Raw genomic sequence first — 26296 nt, forward strand, 5'->3', positions numbered from 1 at the left:
GAAAAGGAGTCTATGCAGAAAGAGCCTGTGGCAGTCCCTGCCTTTTTGCCTCCCTCGCACCTCCTTCCACAGAGCCACAAACCCACCTGCTTAGCTGCAACCTCTTCATCACGCCCATCTCCAATTACCACATAGGTGACTTTCTTTCCAAATCGTGACACAATCCTCTCAAAGCAGCTCTCTTTACCTGCCAAAAGACAACTCCACTATAATAAAAGCCTTCGGTAGAGAGTAAAAGAAGCTGTAACATGTCCCTTCTTCCCAGCAGAGAAACATATCCTTGTTTCACTGGGAATGGGATACCACCCAGTTCAGATCATTAGGCCAGAAGCCACAGCTACGGCATGGCCAGCAGGACCACAGTGCCCACGGGGGCTACTCAGCTGCAGAAACTGGGATTTCCTGTGTAAAACCCCCTGCTAATCCATAGCAGACGCCTCAGTGCCAGGCACTTGAAACAACCTCTTACCTATTTTTGTAGCACTATAAATATTTTCGATGGGAAACACCTCGCCCAATCCATACAGGAGAACTTTGGCAAGAGCTGGCACCAGCTGGGTGGTTGTGATCAGGATGTTCACACAGTTTTTTCTGAAAGAAGAAAATCACTTGTAAAAGCTCATCTTCAGCCAGCAGGGCCGAGGGCTACTCTAGGCAGCTTACTTGGCTTTCCAAAATTCCATGTGCTTTGTTGTCCTGCTTTCAAGAGGCTTTTTAGGCCAAGATTTTGATTTGTGGGTTTGTTTGCTTGCTTTTTGTTTTAAACAGAAATTCTATGGCAGAAATATGATTTGGTGAGCACTGTCCAATCCCGAGCACCTTCCTAACCACAGATGTTGCAGCAGAAAAATCCCTAAGGTGCTCAGGAGTGGAGTTCCTGTGCTCACTCCCTCTGCTTCCCAGTACTGTGACAAGCAGCAGTAGCGTTACACAGGGACACTGCTGAAACACAGCACTGCACGCAAATCTAAGCAAGAGAAAAGGGTGAGAAAGGAACACACACATTTCCAGCTTCCATACCTGGACTGTATGAGTAGCAGGGACTTCAATGCAGTTTCCAGCCAGGAATCTGTTAGCACTTCTATATCGGTCCTTAGTCGCTGCAGAGCCTCCCTCTTCTGCGGGCTAAGAAGGCCTGGAAGGCAAGCAACACAAGTTTTCCCAGCTGAGCTGGCAAGTTGAACACAGAGCGAGCCATCGCTCAGCTTTAAAAGCTGCCTGCTCTGCAATAAAGTACTGAAGGCATCTGAAAGTTGAGACCATCTGGAGGCAGTGGGAGAAACCAGCTGCCAGTGGCACCGAGGAGCCCAGCCACCCACCGGCAGCGGGAAATCGCGCAGACACTGTTTTGGGATCGTTTCAAACTATTTCTCAGGATGCTCACAACAAAATGCCTTTCTCTTGTACAAAGCCCTCACAGCAGTAGGTGTGGCCCGAGGCCACAGGCAGGAGGGGAAGGAACTCCTGCTGTCACCCTGCCTGACTTCCTACTTCCCAAGGACCCTTTCCACTTTAATCTCTTTAAGATACTTTTTTTTGGTTTTTTTTTGTTTATCCCTGTGCTTTTTACTCTTGAATTAAAAGCAGCCAAAGGCAGAGCCCGCACACACACACACACACGCGCGCGTGCGCTCCCATCAGGAAATACAAGAAGGAAGCACCTTGAGTCTGAGCCTATCGCCACCTCTTTTCCAGGTGACATCCAACCCCCCGACCCCCTCACTCCAGCCCTGCTGTACCCCACTCCTATGGCAACGAGGCCACAGAGGGACCCCCCGCTGCCAACTGCTTTCCCATGCGGTGTCAGACACATCCTGAACTCTGCATCCTACTTTCCCACTTCTGATCCCGACCAGCCGCAAGGGAATTGCAGCATGCTGAAACGCAGGCTTACACTGTTAGATTTTGAAGGTTGAAAGTTACATTTTTCAACCTGTTTTTTAGAAAGTATGTTCAAGAAAACATTCTATCATGTTTTTTTTGCATAGGCAAAGGGGACCCAACCCCACAGCCCACCAGGCTGGGCCACCCTGCCCACGTTGCTGCTCCAGCAGCACCCCTTTCCCGGGACATCAACACCAAGACTCAGACTAAACAGAACATTTATCTACATTTGATTCCGGTGGTTTGCATCATTATTACTACTTTGGCATTGGAAGTGAAGCAAAACTAGAAGATTTGAAGTGACTTTGTGTACAGGTGGTAGGGATGCCATGTCAGACAGAGTACAATGGCAATTGCTGTACTTTTTGACAATATAATTTGTAATCCTTTTGCCGTTTCACACAAACAAACCAAAAATACCCTAAAACCACTTTATTTGTTCAAGAATCGGTATTTAATTTCATCAACACAATGGGCAATTCTGCTACAGGAGTGTCAAAGCACCAACGACAGTGAAAAGATCTCCTAAGCAGCATGGTATGTCAGTCATTGAGGGCCAGTCTAAGTACAGTGACAGCCTTTCATACAAAAATAGCAAAAAGGACCCTGTTTGCACCAAATTTCTCTTAGATACGGGATTGCCTGGCCAACTCTATCTACCCAGTAACTCAGACTGCAGTGGCACACTGTTCCATTTTGGAAGATTCCATGGAGATATGATCCCATTAAGCAGTACGAGAATGGTTACTTCACACGTTCAGTCATTCAGGAAAGCAAAAGCTCTGAGGAAGGACAGAGTCCAGCACCACAAACTCTGCGTAGTGCTCAGATATTGGTGCAGGAGAACACTCACCTCCAACGTTAGTTTTGTATTTGTCGTAGATCTCTCGTACCCTGCGGTAGCGGAAGGCCAGTTTTCTCATCCAGTCCACTCCACCCTGGACACCAACTGATGAGCTGTGGTTTGCATTACTTCCTGAGCCACTGAAGCCATCCGTGGAGAAATTGTAGTTACTGTTTCAGAAAAGGAGACCAGTTACGTATGCCACAGCAGCAGGATCACTGCAGCTTTTCTGGCGGGGCTGCAGATGGGCTCTGGCAGCAGCTGGGAAAGTGTCCCAGAGAGGAGCTCTGCACAGCCACCACTGCAACCTCACACCACACACAGACTGCTATGGGCAACATACAACTACATTTGCTGCTGGTTCTGAACCTCTGTACTGAAATGTACTGATGCAACTCCTCTTTCACACCCTCCGCTACAAAACCTCCCTTTGCTCTTTGACTTCTCACTCCTCTGTGGCACAAAGCATCCTTCCCACTGACCCTTTTCTCACTGCAGTGATAAACCCCAGCACAGCATCTTCCAACATCTGTGTCTCACATCACAGCCGCAGCTCCACAACCAGATGGGCTGCTTTGCCAGCTCATGGTTGCAGAAAGCAGGTCTTCCTTCAGCGCCTCCTCTGTATTTCTTTCTCCCTGGTAAACACACAGTTCCCAGACCTTTCCACGAGCCAGTTCAGCGCATGACTGCAGCAGAAAACGCACCCTTACCCCGTCTGATAATGCACACGACCAGCTGAGAGAGGGATGCAAATCACAGACAGACTTTGAAAGTTCGAGATCATAGAATCACCAGGTTGGAAAGGACCCACTGGATCATCGAGTCCAACCATTCCTAACACTCCCTTAAATCATGAAGTCAGGAGTATTGGTTCTCCATTCACCAGGTGTCAGTGAGCGCTCAGGCAACATTCAATAGCAGACAATGTAATTCACATCATTATTATGGAAGTCTTAATGTTTTGTACGTCTTCAAAGAAATACCAGCCAGCAAACAAGCAGCGTCCGCCAAGTTTCACCCCCCTCACAATGCTGACCTCCATCCCTTAACCCTGTTGGGGTCTGACAGCCCCACAAAACCAGGTCTCATCAGCAATACGCTTCACACACTCATCGATACTCCACCTTAAATCCTGACCATTGTCATCCGATGCCACATCTTCTATGTGCACCTGGTCACACTCCTGTGGGAGATAAAAATAAAGCCACAGTGTCGTAATCCAGAAACATACTGAAACCTGCAGGTCAAAGGAAGTGTGAAACAAACCCTTTGCCTCACGCTTCCTGACAGCAACAAGCCATGCCATGCCACCTCTACAAGCCCCCCCCCGCACCCGCCAGCTTCCATTAGCCTTGTCTTTCAGTGCGAGGTTTTCCTTCCCAGCACTTACAGGTCCTTGCTAAGCCTGGGATTCGAAGTCCCAGAAAAGTCAGAAAAAGGCATGTTTCTATGACAGTTCAAGTTGTCTGGAAAAAAGGAACCTTGACACTTACTAACCAGGTTGGACTCAAAGCTTCCTTGTCATTTGAAATCCTTTTGCCACTTCACAAAAACAAACCAAAACTCCAAACCACATTATCTGGTCAAGAATTGATTTCCCATTTCATCAACACTATGGGAATTCTGTTAGAGGAGCGTCACAGCACAAACCCTGGAGTTAAACATCAGCATGGTGGCACAGCCACGAGCATGGCTGATTTAACCCAGAGATGGATCGCAAACCCTGTTCATCTGTGCACTCTAATATATTAAAGAAGACATGAGTCAGGAAATTTGCTGTTTCCAACCATTTGATTCCAGATTCTGGCATAACCAAACACCATCCTACACAGACAGCATCGCTGTGCCTGTTGCTATCTGACAACATAGCATAGGGCATCGCCATGAGTAAAGCAAAGGTTTCTATTCAACTTCTGTGGACGTGGTGCCAAACTGTGAGATGTATTCAATTCAGCAAAGAACGCTGTGCATGACAGAGGGTGGGAACTCATCACAAGTCCTTGAGTCAGGATGGGAACGGGAGACCAGCAAAGGGCTTGCAAGAAAGAAAACTGGAGGGTGCTGTGGGACCGCTGTGTGTGCAGTGTGCTTGTCTGTGGAAGCGTGTCCTACAGAGCTGTTCCACAGCCTGTGGAAGCCACTGAGACACTGCTGGGGTGCACAAGGGGCGTCCTGACCTTGGCTTAGTCAAAGCCCCTAGGAACTGACATTCTCAAGGTCACCTTTCCTCCCCATCACTGGTCTCCATTTCAAAACAGCCAGTGAAAGCAAAGTGCCTACCAGTCCAGAATGCAAATCTGGTCCAGAGCAGGCATTGCTCTTTTTATTTATACAGGTTCAAGTAGAAACCTGTCAGGGAACTAAGACTGGAAGCCTGTGGAATGCCTGTCTCAGGTGAACGGGTGCCTCTCTTTGATTCGGTTGTGCTTAGAACCAGTTCCGTTTGTAGATTGTTAGGTTTCAGCATTAAGTGGCTCTGAAGCACAGCAGCCCTCACAGGTGGTGTGGTGTGACTCTAAGCAGGTAATGGGGAGTTTTGCCTTTCTAAAATGTTTGCCACGTACCTCCAAGTCATTGAAAAACAAGTGAGTATCGGCTACTTCAAATATCATCTCCTCCATTGACAGACCCGAGCCAATCACTAGGGTTGGATCCTGGCAAAATAGAAAGAGAAAATGTAAGTTCTCTGTGGTTATGGCAGAGTGAGTTGTGATAAAGCTTTCATCAGCTACACCACAGTTTTCCCTGCACATTGAGCATAATGTAATCCCACTCGCATTCAGTGCTGTGAACTACAATTCCCCTAATATTTTCAACAACTCGATAAAAACTGAAATCCCTGTTCTGGTAAAACATGGACCCAAACAGTAACAAATCACTTCCACTTGCCCAGCAGGGACTGGTGCATTTCCAGAGGCAACGCAAACAAAATATTCAAAAAGGATAAATTCTACTCCCTTTCACTGTGTGCTAGGACCCCAACAATTCTAGTGATGATAAGAACTATCTGACAGTAAGACTTGTGCTGTCCGAAGGGAATTGGCCGTTATAGCCACACCCTAGCTCTGTAGAAAGCCACATCCAGTGTTCCTTCCCCACCCCAAACCAACAAGTTAAAAGCATCATCTTATACATTTAAAACTAAATTAATTTTCTATTCCTTTTCCAAAGACTGACGTTTAATTCTGAATGACCGATATGGTTTTTCTTTCACAGAGAAGAAATTACCTTGCCATATTTCTGAGCATAAGACCCTGTGAGAAGTGAATGGAAGATGATGATGGTCTCATCCAGGTCCCAGAGAAACACTCGCTGCATAAAGAACAGAAGCAGGTTAGAGCTGAGATATTCCAAGCACTGAGATACAATAACAGAGCAAGTGTTAGGGCTCATTTTGTGGTTAGCTGCAGCATGCTTTAAACAGCTATGAACACAGCGTTCACCTTACAGGCTGAACACGCTGTTAAACTCTCGAGTTTATCGCAGTGGAGTTCATACACCACTACAGGGCAACCACACACTCAGAGTAAGGCTCTCCAGGTCGAAATATTTCAAAAGATTCTCTTGCTTGTATAGTTATAAAAGAAAAAACTTAGAGAGCTAATGAACGTTAGAGCCCTGCTAGGGTAGCAGGTTACTGTCAGTGAGCTGGAGAGGCCCAGGTAAATAACCTTGGTGTTTACCAGACACCTCTGTTATGATAAATAAGAGGACTGGCTTGGTGAGGAACAGCAGAGGAAGGATTCTGATAAACTTGAGTACAGAAGGATTCTGATGAACTTGAGGATTGGGCCAACAGGACCCAGCAGCAGTTCAGCAACTGCAGATTTGCATGTGGGGGACAACCCCTCATGTTGGCCCAGGTTGGAAGGAGCTGAGAGTGTGGTGGACACCAGACAGCATGAGCTAGCAGCACTCTCTCCCTGCAAAGCAGAGGAACTGCGTGCTGGAGAACACTAAGTGTGCCTGGCGGACAGAAGGAAGGTGCTGCCTCATTCTGCTTGACACTGGGAAGGTCACCCCAGACAGCATCCTCAGTTCCAGAGGTACTGGAGGAAACTAGAGAGTGGTCAGCAAAAGGCTGTTGAGACAGTCAGCAGCCTAGAGGAGAGGCTGAGGGAGCTATGATGGTTTATCTCAGCAAAGAGGAGACTGAGGTTGAGCTAACAGTGGACCACAACTAATTGAAAGGGAACTGCAAAGATGATGGAGACAAATTCTTTTCAGTAGTGGCAGAAGGAAAATTGCCATGGAAAAAAGAAGAGGAAATTTGCAGCTTGGGAGATTCCAGTTGAAGACAGAAAATGTCCTTCCCCAGGTTGGTGTGGTAGTGCTGGGAGAGATCATCAGACTGGTGATCCAGCCTTGGATTTCTCAAGAGTCAACTTGACAAAGCCATGGTTCCAGTGCTGGGAACAGCCCTGCTCCGAGAAGGACGCTGTACTAGAGACATCCAGATGACTCCTCCACAGACGCTACTATGATTCCAAGATGCATTTCAGCAATACTTGTAAAGGAACTCTGAAGAACTTCATTTGGGCCAGTTCTCAGATAACACAGGTCACGGGAATCTCTCAAATTATCTCTCAGTACAGGAAAGACATGGACCTGTTGGAGAGGGTCCACAGAAGGCCACAAAAATGCTCAGAGCCCTGGAACACCTCCTGTGAAGAAAGGCTGAGAGAGTTGAGGTTGTTCAGCCTGGAGAAAAGAAGGCTCCAGGGAGACCTTCTTGCAGCCTTTCAATACTTAAAGAAGGCTCCTAAGAAAGTTGGAGACAGAGTTTTCGGTATGGTCTGTAGTGACAGGACAAGCGGTAATGGTTTTAAACTAAAGGAGGGGAGATTCAGGCTAGATATAAGGAAGAAATATTTTACAATGAGAGTGCTGAGGCCCTGGGCCAGGTTGCCGAGGGAGGCAGTGGCTGCCCCATCCCTGGAAACAGTCAAGGTCAGGTTGGATGGGGCTCTAAGCAATCTTACTGAGTTGAAGGTGTTCCTGCTTACTGCAGGGGAGCTTTAACAGATGACCTGTAAAGGTCCCTTCCAACCCAAACCATCCTGTAATTCTAGAATCTCCTTTCATTTCCATGGGGACAGGATGAAAGAAAGAGAGAACTTTTACCACCACACTATTCTGAACTTCTACCTGTAGAAAATACAATTAATACTTACCTCCAGCTCACTGTCCTGTGAGGAGGAGGTATCTGCTTTCCTCTTCCCCCTATTCTTCCCAGGGATGTTTTTTCTTGCCTGCTCATCTAACTCCTTACTTGCTGTTGCTGCTCTGGATAATGAAGGACTCGTGGATGCATCTCCTAGAAGAAAGAAATCACACAGCTCTCATCCCCTCATGTCTCAAAACAAACACCAACATGAAGCTCATAGCGCATGGCCACAAACGTCCTTTGCAAGAGGTGAGACGGTATCTTGCTTTATTGATCCAGTAGTAGTTAAACTCTTATTAGAACATAAAACATTGATTTCTGTGTCCCATCATTTCAAAACAGCTCTGTCTCCTCAATTCAGTCCACCAGGACTGAGCTACGCATCCTGCCTGCAGGACAAAGCCAAAGACAGAGCCCCCTCCACCCCAAGGCCTGTAACCCCTCAGATGTCTCATTACCCTGGAACTGCTTTATTACTCAATTGTTTCTTTAAATACCTCTTGAGAGTGCACCAGAACCCCACAGTCTGCAATGATGTACAAAGGAAAGTATTTAACGATACTTCTCTCTCCCAGATTTGTTAATCAGACACAAACCCACAGAGCACTCCCTGGGAAACAGACACACTGAGATGACAGCACCACGGATGTACCAAGACTTAGTAAAGAATAACACGGATGATCTTGGCCCCGGAGACAGGCTTGGCCAAGCACCATGTTCATCACTGATCGGGATATACTGTGGAGCCTGTTCTGCTTCTGGTAAGAACACTCTTCCCAGGGACAGAGCAAAGCACCACCATAAAAATAAACAATTAACAAAACCAATGCTTTAACTTCCAGGACGTTAAAGACACAATGGGAGACACTCTGAATTCTTCACTAACAGCTCAGGCAGAAGAGTTAACAGCCCAGATGTCCACCTAACTAGTTGAGAAATGGGCGCAGACCTGTAGCAGGAAGGCAGAGGAGACTTCAGAGAGCTTGAATTTGAAATTCCTATTAAAATTCATGCAAAATGGTGAGCTTGGAGAATTCCTGAGCTAAGAAAATGGCACTCATGTTCTCATCAACAACTGGGCCATTCCCTGACCAGTGCCTTGAAATAGGAGCACAATTCCTTAGGTTCTCAAAATCAAACATGAACAAGTTCTCCTGGGTAAGTCTGCTGCTGCTCACCCCAATCAGAGGACAACTGCTCCCTGGAAGAGGGAAGGTGCTGAAGCACTACCCTTCTGATTCACAGCGTGGTGTCTGTCATCTGCTGTCTGTAGCATCCCATAAGGGAAAGACAAGAGAGATCTGGAACTCCACTGAGTTCAAGACTATTGATTTGTGTGCCTTGCTCGCTGGCAATCCCTGCTCTCAGATTGCTTGAATAAGTTTGAGGACTTGGCAGAGCTCTGGTATTACTGACAGATTTGGGGAAGGTGGAGAAAGCAAAGTGCTGTGAAGGCAATTGCTCACCACCTCCCACAAGTAGGGTGATGCCCAGCCAGTCTCTAAGCAAGAGCCACCTCAGAAGCAAACCGCCCGCTTCCTCTGGCCTCAAGCTGTGCCAGGACAGGTTCAGATTAGACATCAGGAAAAATATCTTCACTGAAAGGGTTCTCAGGGACTGCCAGAGGCTGCCCAGGAGGTGGTGGAGTCCCCATCCCTGGAGGGGTATGAAAGACAGGCAAATGAGGTGCTTAGGGATCTGGTTTAGTAATGGATAGGTGTGGTTGGACTTGATGATCTCAAAGGTCTTTTCCAACTGCCCAGGCGCTTCTCCAGCTGCCTGCGGAGCTGGAGGGGAGAAAGCCTTGAGAGGTACAAGCACCGTTCCCAGTAGCCAAAACACTGCTGTGTTATCAGCACTGCTTCAGCCACAAAGGTAACACACAGCACCAGCAGAGCTGCTATGCAGAACATTAACTCCATCCTTGCCAGACCTAGGGCACCAACAAAAATGAAAGGAATCTGCATTTTTTTTTTCCTGCCTACCAACCTGCAACAGCAGCAGTTTGCAATCTGAAACTGTTTGACAACACAGGAAGAATCTCACAACTCTTTGCGCAAGACTCCAGAAGAAGCCCTGAGTCTTTTTGCTGGTCCTTGTTAAGTTTAGCAAAGTGTATTTTTGGTGAGGAAATTTCAGGCAGCACCCCTGCGGCTGTAGTGGGAAAGGCCAGCGGAGGATAGGGCAAATCTAGAATAGCGAATCTAGAATAGCAAATTAAACCTTTTCAATCCACTTCTGCCATCTCTTCTCTTACCAGCTAGAATCTCTTTGCCCTAACATGTGGCACGTACCGTAAACGCTGTGCACACAGAGAGCACAGCAGAACAGCTGCTGTTTCAAAACCAGTTTACATGGTGAAACAGAAGAAAAGAAAGGATGGACTCCTGGGCATAGAGACCAACGCATTGAGAGGTGATGGCTAAACTACAGCTCTCGAAAATGCATAAGCAGTCCCGGATCCTCCCACAAAGGGGACTGGCAGCTATGCCACAGCTGTCAGGTAACCTGAATACCTGTTTGTGGGAGGGAAACAGCTGGCATGAGCTGTTGAGACTGGAGATCATCAGCTGCCCTGGAGCTCAAGTGAACACCCAGTGATGTGAACACACATAACTGAATCAACGGTGCCCAGGGAGTTGCTGTTGGCAACAAGTTACCGCTGGAATTCCCTCTCCAGCATTCAGAGCACGTGGAAGGTGTCTCCTGAATCACAGCAGGATAAGACTTCCAATATGTCAATCTGGCTGGCCCATCACAATACTCTGCACAGCAGTGAGACCAGTTTGACAATGGAAGGCAAATGTCCTGTCCAGGCCAGCGCCCAAAGATGCTGCAATTGCCTTTTGGAAAAAAAGCGTTCCCCCCTTTTCTGCACACTGTCCTGTTTATCCCAGGATTATTGCAGCCACCCTGTTAAAGACGCAGCTGTTACCAGAGGAATGTCTCTGCACCGGCCGCGTAGGCACCATGGCGTTTGGCTTCTCAGCTGGATACGTAGTTGTTGCTAACGCAGTGCTCTCCGTGTTGCTGTCTGCTGGTGTTACGACTCCGAAGCCAGAACTCGGGTAACACGTCTGGTACTGACTCTGGCCGAGGATCGTGTACGTAGGATATTCCTGTCAGAGGGAAGGACTGGTTATGACACGACACTTCTTTCAAAACCCACTCAGTATTAACAGGACTTTTACGCTAGGATATGCCTGGAGAAGAGACATCCCACGGAGAGAACAGCAGCTACAGGCACAGGCACAGGAGCTACAGGATAAACCGCCTTTACTCACGTCCTGACTTCAGCAAGCAATTATTTTGCATGCTGTGATGCAAGGTATCCATTCATGAAGACTATTTACTCGTTTAGGAGGAGATCACTGAGTACCTGAAGCTGTGCTGGAGGATTTTAATTTCTGCTGCTGTTAGTATATAAAGCAGCCACCCCAAAAGCCATGTCATGCTCTTTGGGCACACTGTGAGCTCCCAGCCCCCACAAGGGGCATTGTGGATCTGTGATCCAAGTACCTCAGCTCTGCACTACTGGAAGATCTTTTTTTCCCCTTACAGTTCCAAGCAGCAGCATATGCATACAAGGATTTTTGTGTCCATTGCGTTTTCCACACTTCCTAAATTCTTTCTGCAAAATTGTGACACTGAAGGGTTCCCTCAAAGATCAAACTGCCCAGAAGAGCAGCTTCCCGCTGACTGTGCTGTGTTACCTGCAGCGGGGCACAGCCAAGGGAAGGGCTCTGTGCCAGCTGCTGGGCTTTTTGACTTTGCTTTATTCTAGGACCATCAAGATGCATCTCCTGCTTTACTGGATTTGTCTGGTTTCTGTGCAACCGTTTTTCCGTTTCTTGATGAGGGAGAACAAAGGCAAAACCCATCCACCTATGATCATCCCCCTCGGTTTGGTTCTCTTAACAGTTCTATTGCCTCTTTCCACTCTCTCTTCTACAGAGACCCCAGTGCCCTGTACACAGCCTGCAGACAAGGAGACAGCTCTGAACAAATGAGGTGAGGCTGATGCGAAGGCCGAAGGGGAAAGCGTTTTGGTCATTGAGACAGCAAGCGTGATTTTGCTGACTTTGAGTTACACACCGAGCCCTACAACTCCAGGACCACTTGCGCTCCTTTTGAAGTGATGATCTGGCCTTCCTTTGTGAGCTTTGAGCAACGTGTTAAAGAGGAAGGAGATGCAGTGCATTAATATAACAAGGCAGAAGTTTTACCTGTGAGATGCTGGCTGCTGCTGACGTGGAAATATTGACAACAGTTGAGGATGTAGAGACTGGACTGGCATTGGTGGTTGATGCTGTAAAATTAAGAATTAATGCATTAAATGCTCCTAGAGAAGCACAAGAGACGAGACCAATCCAAGCTGTGAATTAAGTACATATTCGGTTTATATGCAAGGACTTGCGCTTCCAGCAGCACCCAGCCTGTAACGGTCAACGAGAGCTGGGTGTATTTTGAAATCAGTTACATTTCAGCGGGGCTTTCCGGGCAGGAAAGCTGGCGTGTCTTTCAATACAGTACTTTCAAATGTTTCAGAAACCTCTTCCCTCCACACGTGCAAAGCAACTGGAGTTTAGTGACTAAAAAGGTTTCACATCTTTACTAAACGTTCTGAGAAGACAGCAAGCACATTCTGATTTTCAGGTATCAGCAGCTGAAAACTTATCTGACTAAATCAGTAAAAGTGATAAATCAGTTCTGATAAAAACAATTCCCTCTGCATTGGATTTAGTGCATTCAGTCTAATTCAATAAAAAACTTAAGAGACGAGTGAAAATATGCCAAATAATATAAAAGGGTGCTTCCTTCTGGAGAAAGTGAACCGATCTCCCCATATCCCTGTTTTTTGGATGAGATTTTCTGAAATGATTTGTCACAGCTCATAGGACGAATTATCAGAGACAAGGAGCTGTTAATATGGATTTTAAGATGTTTAATAACCTTCACATCACTGCATTCAGTTCTTCCAAAGCCCAGGAGAGGTTGTTGGAGCAACTCTGGGAACAGCAGTCATGCAGCAGAGGTTGTTTTACAGCCACAGGGCCACTCCCTTAAATGTGATTTCATATGGGAGTTTGGGACCCTCAGGGATGAGTGACAAGGAACGAAGTCAGCACGAACAGAATTGGGATGCCCTAAACCAAGTGCCAGGTTCTTTTGTTGCACCTTCTTTCTCTGCACAAATAACCCCCCAAGTCACTTTTAGATGCATATGACAAGAATTGCAGAAATCCAAGTGTCACCTACATCACCATCACTGTGAGAAAAGGCCTCACTGTATGTAGACAAAACCCATGTGGAATTCACCCTGAGACCGAAGAACTCGAGCTTCTGAAGGCTTCAGTCTGACTCCAGAGCAACAGAGCTCACCACGACTCTTAATCAATGCATATTGTGTACAAGCACAGGCACCCCCAGGTGAACACCTCCTGCAAAGAGGAATGGATCCAAAACATGCCTTAAAAAAGGTGAAAACCAAAAGAACTCTCTCCAAAGAGGTGCAGAAACACACAGCATTTGCAGGAGGTGAGAAATGAAGCAGAAAAGAAGGTAAGTGATGGGTCCCTGGAAATCCCTTTGTGATAGGAGCAGGAGTGTTCAAAAACAGATGGGAGAGAATTCTGGGGAGAGAACTTTTAGAGAAGGGAAAAAAGGCTCCCCTGAGCAGCAATAATGGTAGTGAAGACACTGCAGTGCCTACAGCAGCTCTGCCGCTCCCAGCAGCACAGCTGTGACTACAGGGCTGTCTACAGCCACTCCTCATCAGCAATCGCTAGAGAACAGGTGGCAGTTCCCAAATAAAACTCCTCCCAACGACACACGTGTGGGAGATGATCCAGACTGTTATTGCCCTAGGGCACTCCAAAGAGCATCTCCAGAAAAGATCCTTGCTAAGACAGAACAAATCTGCTGCGAAGGCGGTGCAAATGAACTCCTGAAGGCAGATCACTTTAGTAGCTCTCTCAAGATTACCAGGGAGAGCAAACAGAACGTGATTCTCGCCTGCAGAGCTCTGAAGAGGCAGCTCTTTCACCGAGACGGGTAACAGGAGTTGAGAAATCACAGGAAAAAAGATTGCAAGTGTTGGGATTCTGGTGAACACACAGACTCCTTCATACAAATGTTCCTGTTTATCTCAACTCTGGTCTCCTTCCAATATTTCTTTTTTAATTGCACTGTATATCTATGCAGTTATGCAGCGATCTTTGCAAACAGCTCCCACTGCACAGATGAACCAATTCTTTCTGCACTGTGGGTCAGTTCCTTCTGCCTGTGAATGGCCCAAAACCATGGAAACCTCTTGGCATGCATGTGCCAAAAGCAACCACATCATGGACTAAGGTTCATAAGACCAGCAAACACCAGTACTGCCTTGAAGTTGCCATGACTCTTTTTGTCTTCTGCTCTCTATCTTCCTGACTTCCAGACCTCACTCTCAGCCTGCATATTCCTACCTGCCCTCTCTTATTCATCCCCATTCAGTTTTGCTTCAAAGATATTTCAACGTGCCTCATGTCCTGGGAGGTGAAAACGGCCACGAAGATGATCCAAGGGCTGGAGCACCTCTCATACAAGGACAGGCTGAGGGAGTTGCGGTCGTCCAGCCTGGAGAGCAGAAGGCTCTGGAGAGACCTTAGAGCAGCTTCCAGCACTGAAAGGGGCTCCGGGAAAGCTGGGGAGGGGCTCTTGATCAGGGAGTGCAGAGAGAGGACGAGGGGGAATGGTTTTAATCTGAAGGAGGGGAAATTGAGATATTAGGAAGAAAGGTTTTCCTGTGAGAGTGGGGAGGCCCTGGCCCAGGTTGCCCAGAGTGGCTGCCCCATCCCTGAAGGGGTTCAAGGCCAGGTTGGATGGGGCTTGTGGCAATCCGATCCCGTGGGAGGCATCCCTGCCTGTGGCATGGGGTTGGAACTGGATGGGCTTTAAGGTCCCTTCCAACCCAAACCATTCCATGACTCTGTGATTGGATGTTTCGCTCAACTGCTTTTCTCTCATAGGGAAGGAAGAGGCAAGGCAAGAAGCAGTGCTTCCAAGTGCCTCTCCAACAGACCACCATGGCCACAGCTCGGCTGCGTATAAGAAGCAAAATTCTCAGTCACTAAGTGCATCTGACCATTTACCAGAGTTCAAATAACCCATTACTTCAGTCCAGCATCTCAGACTAAACCATAGCCATGCACTGGAACACAGCTCTGGTGGGGCAGCAGCACTGTACAACTCTGTGTCACACTGTTGGGACCGGAGAAAAAAGATAGATTCCAAGAGTCTACCAACAAAGCAACGCTGTTCTTGCTTCCAGCCCTGCTCCACCACGTCCCCTGCAGCAGCCCAGGCACTGATTTACCCCCTCAGTGGGTTGCTGGCTAAGCTGACCAAAAGGAAAGGGAGCAAATCCAAACAAAGAAGAGCTTCCTGCCAGTTTCTAAATAGTTTGTCAGAAAAGTGATAACATCTACACAATGCAAGTGACATTTTCATACTTTCAAAGAGCAGTCTGAAGGGAAACTCTCCTCAAATCCCAGTCTCACAGCAGTGCAGCTGAGATGTTTTAAAATCCTTCTGCAGAGGAAGACCTCCATCACCTCACCAGTTCCCAGGGATTCACTTGTTTGCCATGGCACAGCACCACGACACAGCACCAGCAAACCTGCCTGGGCCCACATTACGCAGACCCACTCCTGATCCCAGGCAATTAAAGCTGGTGATATAAAGCTCATTCATTCAGCCGGTGGGAATACCTGGAGGAGAGTTATATTTGAAGGCAGGAAGTATTTCCAGGGTTGTATTGCCCACGTTATGAATGTGAAAAGTAAATCAATGATAAATATTACGCTGGGCCACTTAACATCACAAGGACGCCAGCTGAGTAAGTGCCATGACACAGCACATGGCCTTGCTATCAGTGAAAGATAGGCTAAAGCTCACATACTGCTCATTTTAAGAGTTTTTCCCTGTTACTTGGCACTCATGAGACCGAATCTGGATTCGGCATTCAGTATAGGGCCTCAAGCACAAGAAATGTGTTGATAAAATTCAGCGAGTGCGGCAAAGAGCTGGAGCATGTGCCCTGCGAGGCGCAGCCGGGGGGAGCGGGACTGTCCAGCCCAGAGAAGAGACAGCTCCGAGGGACCCAAGAGCAGAGGTTATCAAAGAAGACAGAGCCAGGTTCTGGTGCCCAACAGGAGAAGGAGGGAATGGTCACAATGTGAGCGGATGCTCTGAGTTGACAAAAGAGAAAAGTTTCACCATGATGACAGTTAGGGGCACTGGAATCGGTGAAATCTCCATTCTTGGAGGTGTTTGAGACTCAACTGGATAAAGCCCTGAGCACCCTGGTTCCAAATTCAGTGTCAACTCTTCTTGGAGCAGGAGGCTGAACTAAAGATCTCCTGAATTATTCTATGAAAATATCACACAGATTAAGAATTCCCCAAATGCTTTTTCAAAACTACAGAGAAAGACACACATTTTCACAATTCATCATCCAAACATAAACGACAAAAACTTGCCTAAAAAAAAAATCATCAATTTGCACGTATCTGTCACAGGCAACAATTTCCCATTACTCTGCTAAGCAGCATATTTACTCTAAAATTGCTTTGGAAGCTGGATAAATTCAGCACCGGGCTTCTTTCATGTGGCACTTCCAGCAGTTGCAATATTTGTAGGCCGGTTTTATACTGAAAAAGTCCCTTTCTTGAAGATCTACCAGCCTGACATGTGTGTGTGATATGAGAGCCATTTTCCTCCAGAAGCAATAAAACATCCAACATCACTCAGCGCATTTCCTGACATCAAGCTAAAGAACACTACAAAGAGCTTGAGCTGCAAGAGCATTCCCAGGAAAGGCATGCAAGAACATGACATTTAGTCTCCTCTCCCCTTCCCATTTGCTCTTCACCCTGTGAAGTCCATCAGCGTGGCACCAACAAGCCAGCCTGGTGCGGACAGAGCTCTGTAGCAAATACAAACCCAAACACGGACACACGCACAAAGAAAGAAGAGGCAGAGCATGCAGAAGCATGCACAAACCAAGACCAAACGTGCAAACCTCTCTGGTTTTGGTATCTAGACTCAATCAGGTGGAGAGAGATGCAGATAAAAACCATGCCAAGTTACCTTCAATGGAATAAGAATAACGTGCTGGGCTGGGCTGGCTTGTGGTTAACCCTGTCGTGCAGGTAAGAACACTGTGCTGACTTGTAGATGGAGTCTGAATTAAACCACTTTCAGGTTTCATACCTGGCCACAGTGCACCTGAATCAGATAAATTGGACCAGTTACAAACAAATATGCTGGGACTAAACAGCATGCTGCTACCTCAGATTAATAGTTTTGCTTGTCACAAAAGCAAGTAACAAAACACACATGGAAATGTTTACTTTCTGCAGCAGTGAGTGCTGACTGCCAGGCTGTGTGCGGATTAGAGCTGCTGACAAAACCGGCTGAAAAAGAGAAAATTAAAAGCAACAATAAGACCAGTTTCCAAAGCTTTCAACTAAAAATCCGCTGGTGTCACAGTGAATTCCCTGCCGTGCCAGTACGAAGGATCTGCTGCTCCCACTGGTGGGTGGGCTGAGCTGCGCAGCACTGCAAACACCCTCAGCTGTTACAGTGAGGCTGAACTGGTATCCATTAAGGCCAAGGTCAACGCTTCCACTACTGCACTGGGCTTTGGGTTGAGCAGTTTAAACTAAGCCATAAGTCAGTCATTGTGACAAACTGGCAATGGCAAATATAGAGCTCAAAAAATAATCTACAGGTTTTGTCTCAATTTCCTGCCATTCAGGAATGACTTGTAACGACCTTGGGTGGCGGCACCGCAATCCTTCTGTACGAGGCACACAGCAGCGTGGTTTCAGCTCAGACGCTGTGCTAAGGTCGAGTCTACTGCACTAACAGCGGTGAAAACAGCATCCGACTGAAGGGACTCAGCTCAGGCATGGATCTTCAGGGCTCTTCAGGCTTCTCTTTCAGTGTTTCCAGACCTCCAGCCAAAGTCATAGGCATTGCTCCCTGGCCCGAGTTAGAAAGTAGGAATCAGATGAGAGGATCTACTTAAAAACAAGCAGGAATGTGCAAAGCAGAAAGATAAAGGGCATGGAGAGCTGGACACAAAGGTCAGGGCCAGCAGAAAAACCACCTTCCTCCTTAATCCCTCAAACCAGACCCAAGGCTGCAAGAGCCGCCCACAGCCTTTCACCTCCTCTGGCAGGACAAGCCATGGGCTATGAGCTCCAAGTCTCTTACCCAGAAGACACAGGAGACTCCAGAGCTGGACAGGAGCAGCAGCTCCAAGAACTTGCTCCACGCTGCAGCTTTGTCAGGATTAAATTCAGCAGCGGCTCTTTGATTTATTCACAAACTCAATTTCAAACTGCCACCTACACATCAAACTAAGCCATCTGTAACAGCCACGCCAGGGTTTTGGATCTTTGACTCTGAGCTGCATCTTCATTACTGTTTCAAACCTCTAGAGCCGTGATAATCGGCAAAAAAAAGGGGAAAACTGATTTAAAGAAGCCTGAAAATGGCTGAAACTCCAGAATAAAATGTATGGGAAACAGATTCTCTAAGAAGAGTGGGAACAGCTGTGTTTGTCCAGTCTCGAAAGGGAGGGCCACCATCTCCAAACAGGTGAGCAGTTTTCAGGGAGGACCATAACCAACAGTTCCTCGCAGTGAGAGAAAGGTGCAACAAGGAGCAGACAGCAATATGATGAGCTGGTCACAGGACACACAGAAGTGCCCAATAAACCCGACGATGAAACACAAACCACCTCTGAATGGTGTAGGACACCCAGGTCAAGCACCAGGTCAGACACAGACATCAGAGGTGTGTGCAGGGCAGGTTGGAAGCAAATGCAGGAGCTGACTCGGGTCATGTTAGAGCACCTTTCAGTCCCTGCTTTCCATGTCTTTTTCTGATCTCCCAGTACAGGGATGTTCTGCCTTCCAAGAGCAAGGGACACTCTTGGCCTGGTGGCACACGTCCTTCCCTCTCCTTTGGCTAAATAGCACTGATAAGCTAGTACAGCCTCAAGGAAGCTGGGGAGGGGGAACAAGACCCCTCCATGTCCAAGGGCAGCACTGCAGCAGGGGTAGAAGAAGTTCATAAGACACACGTACATAGGTGGAAGGGCCCCACACAGAACAGTCCATCCCTTGCTGGGTTTTCTTGATCATCCCATCCAGTGTTTCTAACACTGACTTACAGCCACACACGTGCAGCCTATAAGTCACTGCACTTGCTTTAATTCTTAATAAAATATCTCCAGATCATAAGTACATCCCGGGCAGAACAACGCACCAAACAACATCAACAAACAAATAGGCAGCAGAAAGCCAGGCAGACCTCTGGAACAGGCGCTTTGATGCTGGTAGAACATCTGACCACGCTGACCAAGTCCCCACCTGCGCAATGAAGATTTTGTGGATTTTGTCAGAAGAAGCAATGTGTAGGATTCCCTCTGCACTGTGCATATCCCTCTGCCTTCACCTGCCCATCATGCCCACCACACTATGCAAGGTTCACCTGTTCAGTACGATGGAGTAGGTACCACTCCAGTATGACTTCCATTACCGTAACAATGATTTTTAACATCTTACTAACACTTAAATGCAGGCTAAAAATTCAAGTATTTCATACAGACCTCAAAATCCATGCCAAGACATTTCAATAACTTGAGCACATTTCAGATGTTTAGCAGACAAAAGTTCCTACGAAGTCACAGAAAATGCCAATCTCGTCTAAGTCTTCAGCAGAATTTCTCCTGTTACAGTCACAGTACAACACTGAGGCAGCCAAGAATCCCTGAATTCCACAACCACTGGATTACAAAACCCCAAACACCCCCTCAAATGCAGTCACAACCACCCCCTCCAGCATTCCCTCGCAATACTGACAAAAACCCTACATCCTCCTCCCCTCTTAAAATTTAGAGGTCAGCCTAAAACACCTTTTGAAGCTTCTTGGCCAAACACCTCAAGGGAGCTCCCACATATTTACACACATTTGCCTTTAAAAACATCCAAACCTGACACAGTGCGAGCACAGAGCAGCTCCAGTGACCATTCACCACAAACTATTGATAGACACCACCTCAGTGAAGTCAAGGCAACCTCTGTGCTCTTCAGCTAGAGCAGAAACCAGCGCAGCGAGGCACTGAAACCCCAGCACAGCCCCGCCGAAGAGCAGTTCAGTCCAGCACCCACAGCTCGGGGTACGGCAGGAGTTGTGGGTAATGGACTGGTGTGACAACACCCAATGCTACAGCCAGACAAATAGCTAAGAAGAGTGTTGAGAAAGACAGCAGCCAAACTCCACTGTGACCGAAGGCTTCAGCAGGGACACACCATCAGGGTCTTCCCCACTGGTTCAGCCTTCCAAGCATGGAGGAATGAAAGGAGCTCAGAACACTCAACGGGCAGAGAGCTCCGGCTCCCTAGTGTTGGGAGTTAAGGTTCAGAGGCCTTTGTTTTTTGTCGAGGAAGTAAGACATGCACAACTCAATATGAGTTATAAGCAGGGTCCTTTTATTGCCTTCAGATAGCTCAGTTCTATACAGTGCGAGTTAATTATGCCTACTAATCCTACTCTGATTGGCGAAGCCTAAGGGTTAGGTTTTTGCATGAGTCCTCCTACTTGCGGTTTCAGCATAAGTTAGTTTCTCATTCTTTCTACAGCTAGTTCCCTAAGGTTATTTATGAAACTAGTCAAGGTCACAGTGTCCTTGCCAGTTCGCGCTATCAACATGATTTTGCGGCTTCTTGGTACTCCTCCATTCGGTCTATTGTGCAGGCCTATGCCTTGCTTGAATGTAGCATTTTTAAAGAGCCATGTCCTTGTTCTTTGAGCCATTCTCCAACACCCTAGGACACGTAACCCCAAGCCAATGAGGTCCTTGCCTGCTGGAAACCCTGAGACATCTGTCAGGACAGGAGGCTGTGGGTTTTTTTGCTGACTGCAATGGCAGTCAGACCTGAGTTGTAGTGGCAGGGGATGAGCTAGAAAGGCAGCAGCACCAAACACCACCAGCCACCCAAACAATCTTGTTCTCCTGAAGAGCCTTGGGTTGCAAATACAACAGCCCAATGCCCAGTCACGACAGCCAATCTCAGCATGAATACAGGGCAAATGAGATTTGGGAGGTGTTGCTGGATCAAACCCTTGCCTCCCAGTTACTAGAAAACCACCACTTGCCTCTGAAGGAACCCTCAATGACAAGAAGGCTCCTTTTCATGAATCCGAGATGTATATACAGGAAAAAAAAGAAAGAAAGGCATGCAGATTTGTTTTATATATTGACCTCTCTCATGAGGATAACAATTTATGCCACATTACTTCTAACAGAATTATTCGTGTAACTCATGCCTAATAACACTGAGTCCAGTTGTATCACCTCTTCTATATCATCTTCAAAAATACCACAAGAAATCAATTGTTTTTTAATTTATATCAGAGTCCCTGCACTGTCAGTGGCTCACACAGGCCATAAATGGTGGTGGCTTTACTCAAAGACATCTAGTTCTTCAGCTAAGGCAAAATTCATCCTTTGACGCTTCAAGACACAAAGATTTTAGCAGCACAGCTAAATCCAGAGGAGGCTCTGCTGATTTAGTCACGCAGCAGGAGCACGAGCCCCCACGACAGCCTCGCCCCAGCTCTCTCGCAGCTGCATTCGGGGTGCTCCCACTCGCATGACAGGGGTGCTCTCCCTCTGATCGGGTCTGGGTGCTAAGGTCAGAACAGCCTCTGCCGCCAGACAGTTCTGAGAGTTGGCAATGTTACACAACCTTTATATTCGAAACCAAGCACCTCCCAAACAAGGACAGGCTGAGGGAGTTGGGGTTGTTCAGCCTGGAGAAGAGAAGGCTTCCAGGAGACCTTATAGCGACTTTTCAGTACCTGACGGGGGCTACAAGAAAGCTGGGGAGGGACTTTTTACAAAGGCATGGAGTGATAGGATGAGGGGGCATGGCTTTAAATTGGAGAGGGGCAGATTTAGGCTACACATAAGGGGGAAATTCTTCACAATGAGGGTGGGGGAGGCCCTGGCCCAGCTTGCCCAGGGAAGTTGTGGCTGTCCCATCCCTGGAGGTGTTCAAGGCCAGGTTGGGTGGGGCTTGGAGCAGCCTGATCCAGTGGGAGGTGTTCCTGCCCATAGCAGGGCATTGGAATTAGATGATCTTTAAAGTCCCTTCCAACTCAAACCATTCTATGATTCTAAGTTAAAATGTTATTTTTATAATCGTTTACAAAATCTCATATGTTGGGGGTGGCCAGTTGGGGGGGGGTGTCTCCCCAGTGCCTGACAATTTAATATGCAGAGTCCAAGGAAAGGTCAGGTCTTTTGCTCACTAACCCGTCAAAGCCAGACGTGTCTGACTCCCTTTACGCATCAGCAGAGCGATGGGCAGTATCTGCTAAAACAGACCCTCCCCTCCATGCACTATTAAGAGATCACGGGCTGAACAGCTCAAACTCTGCTGCTGGGGACCCCCATCCTTCTATCATCTGCGAAACGAGGACGGCTAACAGAGGGCTCAAGTATTGGAGCAACTGAGCAAACTGATTTGCCTAGTAAGCTTGGACACATTTTAGCATGAAATCTTTATTTAGTGAAAGATAAAATAACAAAAAAAGTCTTAATCCTGGCCAGCAAAAAAGCAAAGGAAAATCACCTTCAGTAGTGTGGGGTCTGGCATGATTTCACTGACCCGAAAACTGCACAAATACAGCTACAGCACAACTGGAAAACATGATGATCCCAAACTAAGAACCACCCTACAAGCTCTGTGGGAAGACATGCAAATTAATGGCAAGGAAAACAGATTTGCAAGAAACTATTTTATAATACAAAGACCTCTCTAGAGATCAGCTCAGCAGAAACAGGTCTAATTTAAGTAAGGCATGTGCTGTCCTGTAAACGCTTCTGTCCAACGTACCTGGATTAACACTGGGTTTTAATGACACAGGACAACAATTGCAGGCACCGAGGAGTGTTTGCAAAGTTCCTTCTTACCAAAAGGAGGTAGTCCGTAGGTTTGGGTGGTCTGGGGGTAGATGGTGTAGGGCTGAGACTGCTGTAGTGCTTGGTACTGAGTCTGAGCAGGGTAAGGGCTCATTGTTTCCGTCACAGGTACAGAGAGGATATGTGCGTATGGCCTTATTGGAAAGAAAGAACAACAGCAAAAAAGAACCATTTACACGATGCATCTTTCAGCTTAAGAATTAAAAACAATACACACTGACGTACTCTTAGCGTAATCCCTGCCTGAATTTCCCAATATGACAGGCTCTTGGGTTTGTATCCGCTGCCTGTTTGTGCAGCCACACCAGGAGAAACGCTCTCCTCTGGGATGCCAGAGCACCAGTGCATATTCCAGGACTGGAAGGGCAGGGTGAGAGGGGAAAAGCAAACTCCCTGTTCCACCAGGCACAAGCGATTAGCCTCACAATACCAAATCCTAAAGCTCATACAATATAGTAGGAGATGTCAAACTCCCGGAACACACAAAGACTATGCAAAAGCAAGCACAAGAGGCTATAAGGCCTGCCAGGCTGCAGTGGGGAGAACTATTACAACTACCAAATGTGGTAAATCACCAGAAAATTCTGTATTCCCCTTATATTAATTTATGTCCTATTTATTTACTCCTCAAATATTATGGGCATTATTCAACAAGACTATTGTGTTGTTCATTACTTGAAGGAGCTCATTTATCCCTGTAAGCATAAGACAACAGCCACTGAAGGCAAAGGCTGACTTTTGTCAGCTTCAGTGTCCACAGCAACGAGTATTTGTTGCCAGCAGATATTAAACTGTGATTGACAGCATTACAGAAATGCATCAAGAAGCAAAAATTCCTTAAGAAAGAAGTAAAAGGTACAGAACTCAGTAACAATTGTTTCACTTACTTTGCAGAGTACATTTGTGAGGTATAATCATTTGATGACCTTGGGATATAATCAGTGCATGTCATAACTGAAAAAAAACCCAGTTGTATAATTACACGGGTGATCTGAAACCCCAACAAATAACAACAATTGAAAAATCAGCATGCAGGTACATTTTAACCAAGAAACAGAATTTACAAAGGTAAGATAATTTACAAAGGAAGACATAATGATTTATGCAAATAATACCTTTCACAACAGGCGTTACTATTGATGACCTCAACCCCCAAGACAAAACTTGCATGAGGTAAGTAAGAGAGAGCAGCGCCTGGCAGTGACACAAAAATATCTCTTGGAAAGAAATATTTGCTCACTGTCCGGCACTGATGCTTTGTAAGCATGACAGCAAACGTCCCTGTTACACCTGACAGCGAGGACACAGAGACAAAGCCTGCGCATGATGAAGCAAAGTAACAAGACCAAGGGAGGAAAAAGAGGAAAGCCAGTGGGAGCAGAACTCCAGAAGGTACTCACTCTCGCTGGACATGGGAAGGGTTGAGCCAAGGCTTGAAGGTTCAGGTTTCTGATCACTGACTTCTGCGTTGCTTACGTGACTGCCAGGACAAACAAAGGCTCATTGTTAGCATTACGAACTCCTAAATTAACACTGTTGGGCATCATAACCGCTGGGTTCAACCTCCCTCACCAAGACAAACTGCAGAAACGAGCTCTGCGTTCTCTGATATTTCACACAGAGATCCCAAGAGAGACTTGCAGCTCTAATCAGACATTGAACTGCCAACCCTGTCCAGCACGTTTACTCACCAACTGGTCTCTCAAGATAAGGCCAGAGCTGCACTGACAGCTCAGCAGACCTAGCAGCTTCGACCTGCTGCTGGCACCGGGAAGCATGAACACCTTCCCTGCCACCTGGGCATGGCCTCCTGCTCCCCTGCATCAGCTCAGACACCATCAGGCTCTCCATGAGAGTTTCATTTGCTTATCCAGCACAAAAACCATGCAGTTATTTCTGTTGGGATCCTGAACAGACTTAGCTCATGGAGGGATCTGGCAAGCACCATGCTTGGTGCACACTTGGGCTACAAGCAGAACTCCCCTCTCAGCAGCAATAAGCGGTTACACTGGCTCCTTCATGTTATAAAACTGCAGGCCAAGAATAACACACAGATGCCTCAAAACTTCATGAAATGCTGTGCTGCAGAACTAGCAATAAAAGAATCATAGAATCTCTAGGTTGGAGAAGACCTGTGAGATCATCAAGTCCAATCAGACCTGTCCACTGCTAAATCAGATTCCTGAGCACCTCATCTGGCCGTCTTTTAAAACCCTCCAGAGATAGGGACTTGTTCACCTCCCTGGCAGCCTCTGCCAGTGCCTGAGAACCCTTTCAGTAAAGAAATTTTTCCTAATGTCCAGTCTGAACTTCCTCTGGCGCAGCTTGAGGCCATTCCCTCTCGTCTAGAACTACACAGAACGAAAGCCAACAAAGCAATCATAAAAGGAAAAAGCAGTTTCACTAAGAAGTCATCTCCACTTCCTACTCGGCACATGAACACAGCAAAGACTGGCACGTAACCGAAGCGGTGTGTGACAAACCCCAAACCATCTCATAACCTGCACGTATTTCTCACACAAATGACACCCAGTTCAAGGATGTTTCAACACTGGATTTCAGGGACAAACGCAGCAGGGAGGCAACCTCCCGTGGCCACGAGAGTCTGCGACAGCAGGGCCACAGCGCAGCACCTGTGATGGCAGCCAAGGAGCGAGTGATACCGACCAGCAGTGCCCTGGTAGCTCCGTCCAGCCCTGGACTGCTCCTTTGGCCTGTGACAGACCCTGCTGTCCCGCTCCTCACTGCAGGATGGGTTGGAGATAAACCCCTGGGGCAGGAGGTGCAGCATTCCTGGGATAAGGTGACGGACAGTTGGCTCGTGAGTGCCATGGGTTTGGTTATCAAGGCAAGAGTGTTTCCCTCCTTTGGCTCACAGATGAACCTTGACCAAAATGCAGAACCTGGCTTTTTCCTCAAAACCTTTATAAACAAAATCCTTGGAAATCTTTCTCAATGCCAGCAGCTTAACAGACTTCCCTAAGAAAATATGAGTTTTGGAAGAAATGAACACATTTTTAGGCAGGCTCAGGGTATATATCTACTATTATTCCTGAGCCTGTGTGGCACCGACAGTCCGTGGGCGACTATTCCATGCCGTGCAGTCTGCAAGCAGGCTGAGAGCAGCTCATTGGGATCCCTTTCGGGGGAACAGGTAACAGATGAAATAACGCTCCTGACCATACTTTACTGGCCCATATTTCTGCTCTATTTCTCACTGCTGCTCCTCACCATATGTGCCTGTGCTCCTGGGACACATCCATCCCGAGTGCTCTTATCCTCTGTCATTCACAACTTTTCAGTTCTCATAGACTCAGAAAAAACTCCTCGCCTGCAGCATGACTGCCAGGCA

The 26296-nt window shown here is 47.2% G+C and overlaps 1 protein-coding gene across 3 annotated transcripts in view; it reads right to left on the minus strand.

Moving 5' to 3' along the window:
- EYA3 (EYA transcriptional coactivator and phosphatase 3) overlaps positions 1–26296 on the minus strand; it is a 56002-nt gene that overhangs the window by 3464 nt on the left and 26242 nt on the right. For 2 of the 3 annotated variants that reach the window (XM_054086222.1, XM_054086223.1), the window contains exons 4-17: positions 24345–24424; positions 23832–23898; positions 22936–23078; positions 17031–17168; positions 12125–12207; positions 10834–11017; positions 7906–8048; positions 5960–6043; positions 5296–5385; positions 3856–3914; positions 2738–2898; positions 1021–1135; positions 470–591; positions 87–187 (exon numbers count right to left, since the gene is read on the minus strand). In XM_054086222.1, the coding sequence (XP_053942197.1) occupies positions 87–187; positions 470–591; positions 1021–1135; positions 2738–2898; positions 3856–3914; positions 5296–5385; positions 5960–6043; positions 7906–8048; positions 10834–11017; positions 12125–12207; positions 17031–17168; positions 22936–23078; positions 23832–23898; positions 24345–24424 (1570 nt within the window). The remainder of the gene's footprint in view (positions 1–86; positions 188–469; positions 592–1020; positions 1136–2737; positions 2899–3855; positions 3915–5295; positions 5386–5959; positions 6044–7905; positions 8049–10833; positions 11018–12124; positions 12208–17030; positions 17169–22935; positions 23079–23831; positions 23899–24344; positions 24425–26296) is intronic. The other variant, XM_054086224.1, reaches the window with a different exon arrangement.

This window comes from Cuculus canorus, chromosome 22 (assembly GCF_017976375.1).
Source record: "Cuculus canorus isolate bCucCan1 chromosome 22, bCucCan1.pri, whole genome shotgun sequence".
Lineage (NCBI taxonomy): Eukaryota > Metazoa > Chordata > Aves > Cuculiformes > Cuculidae > Cuculus > Cuculus canorus.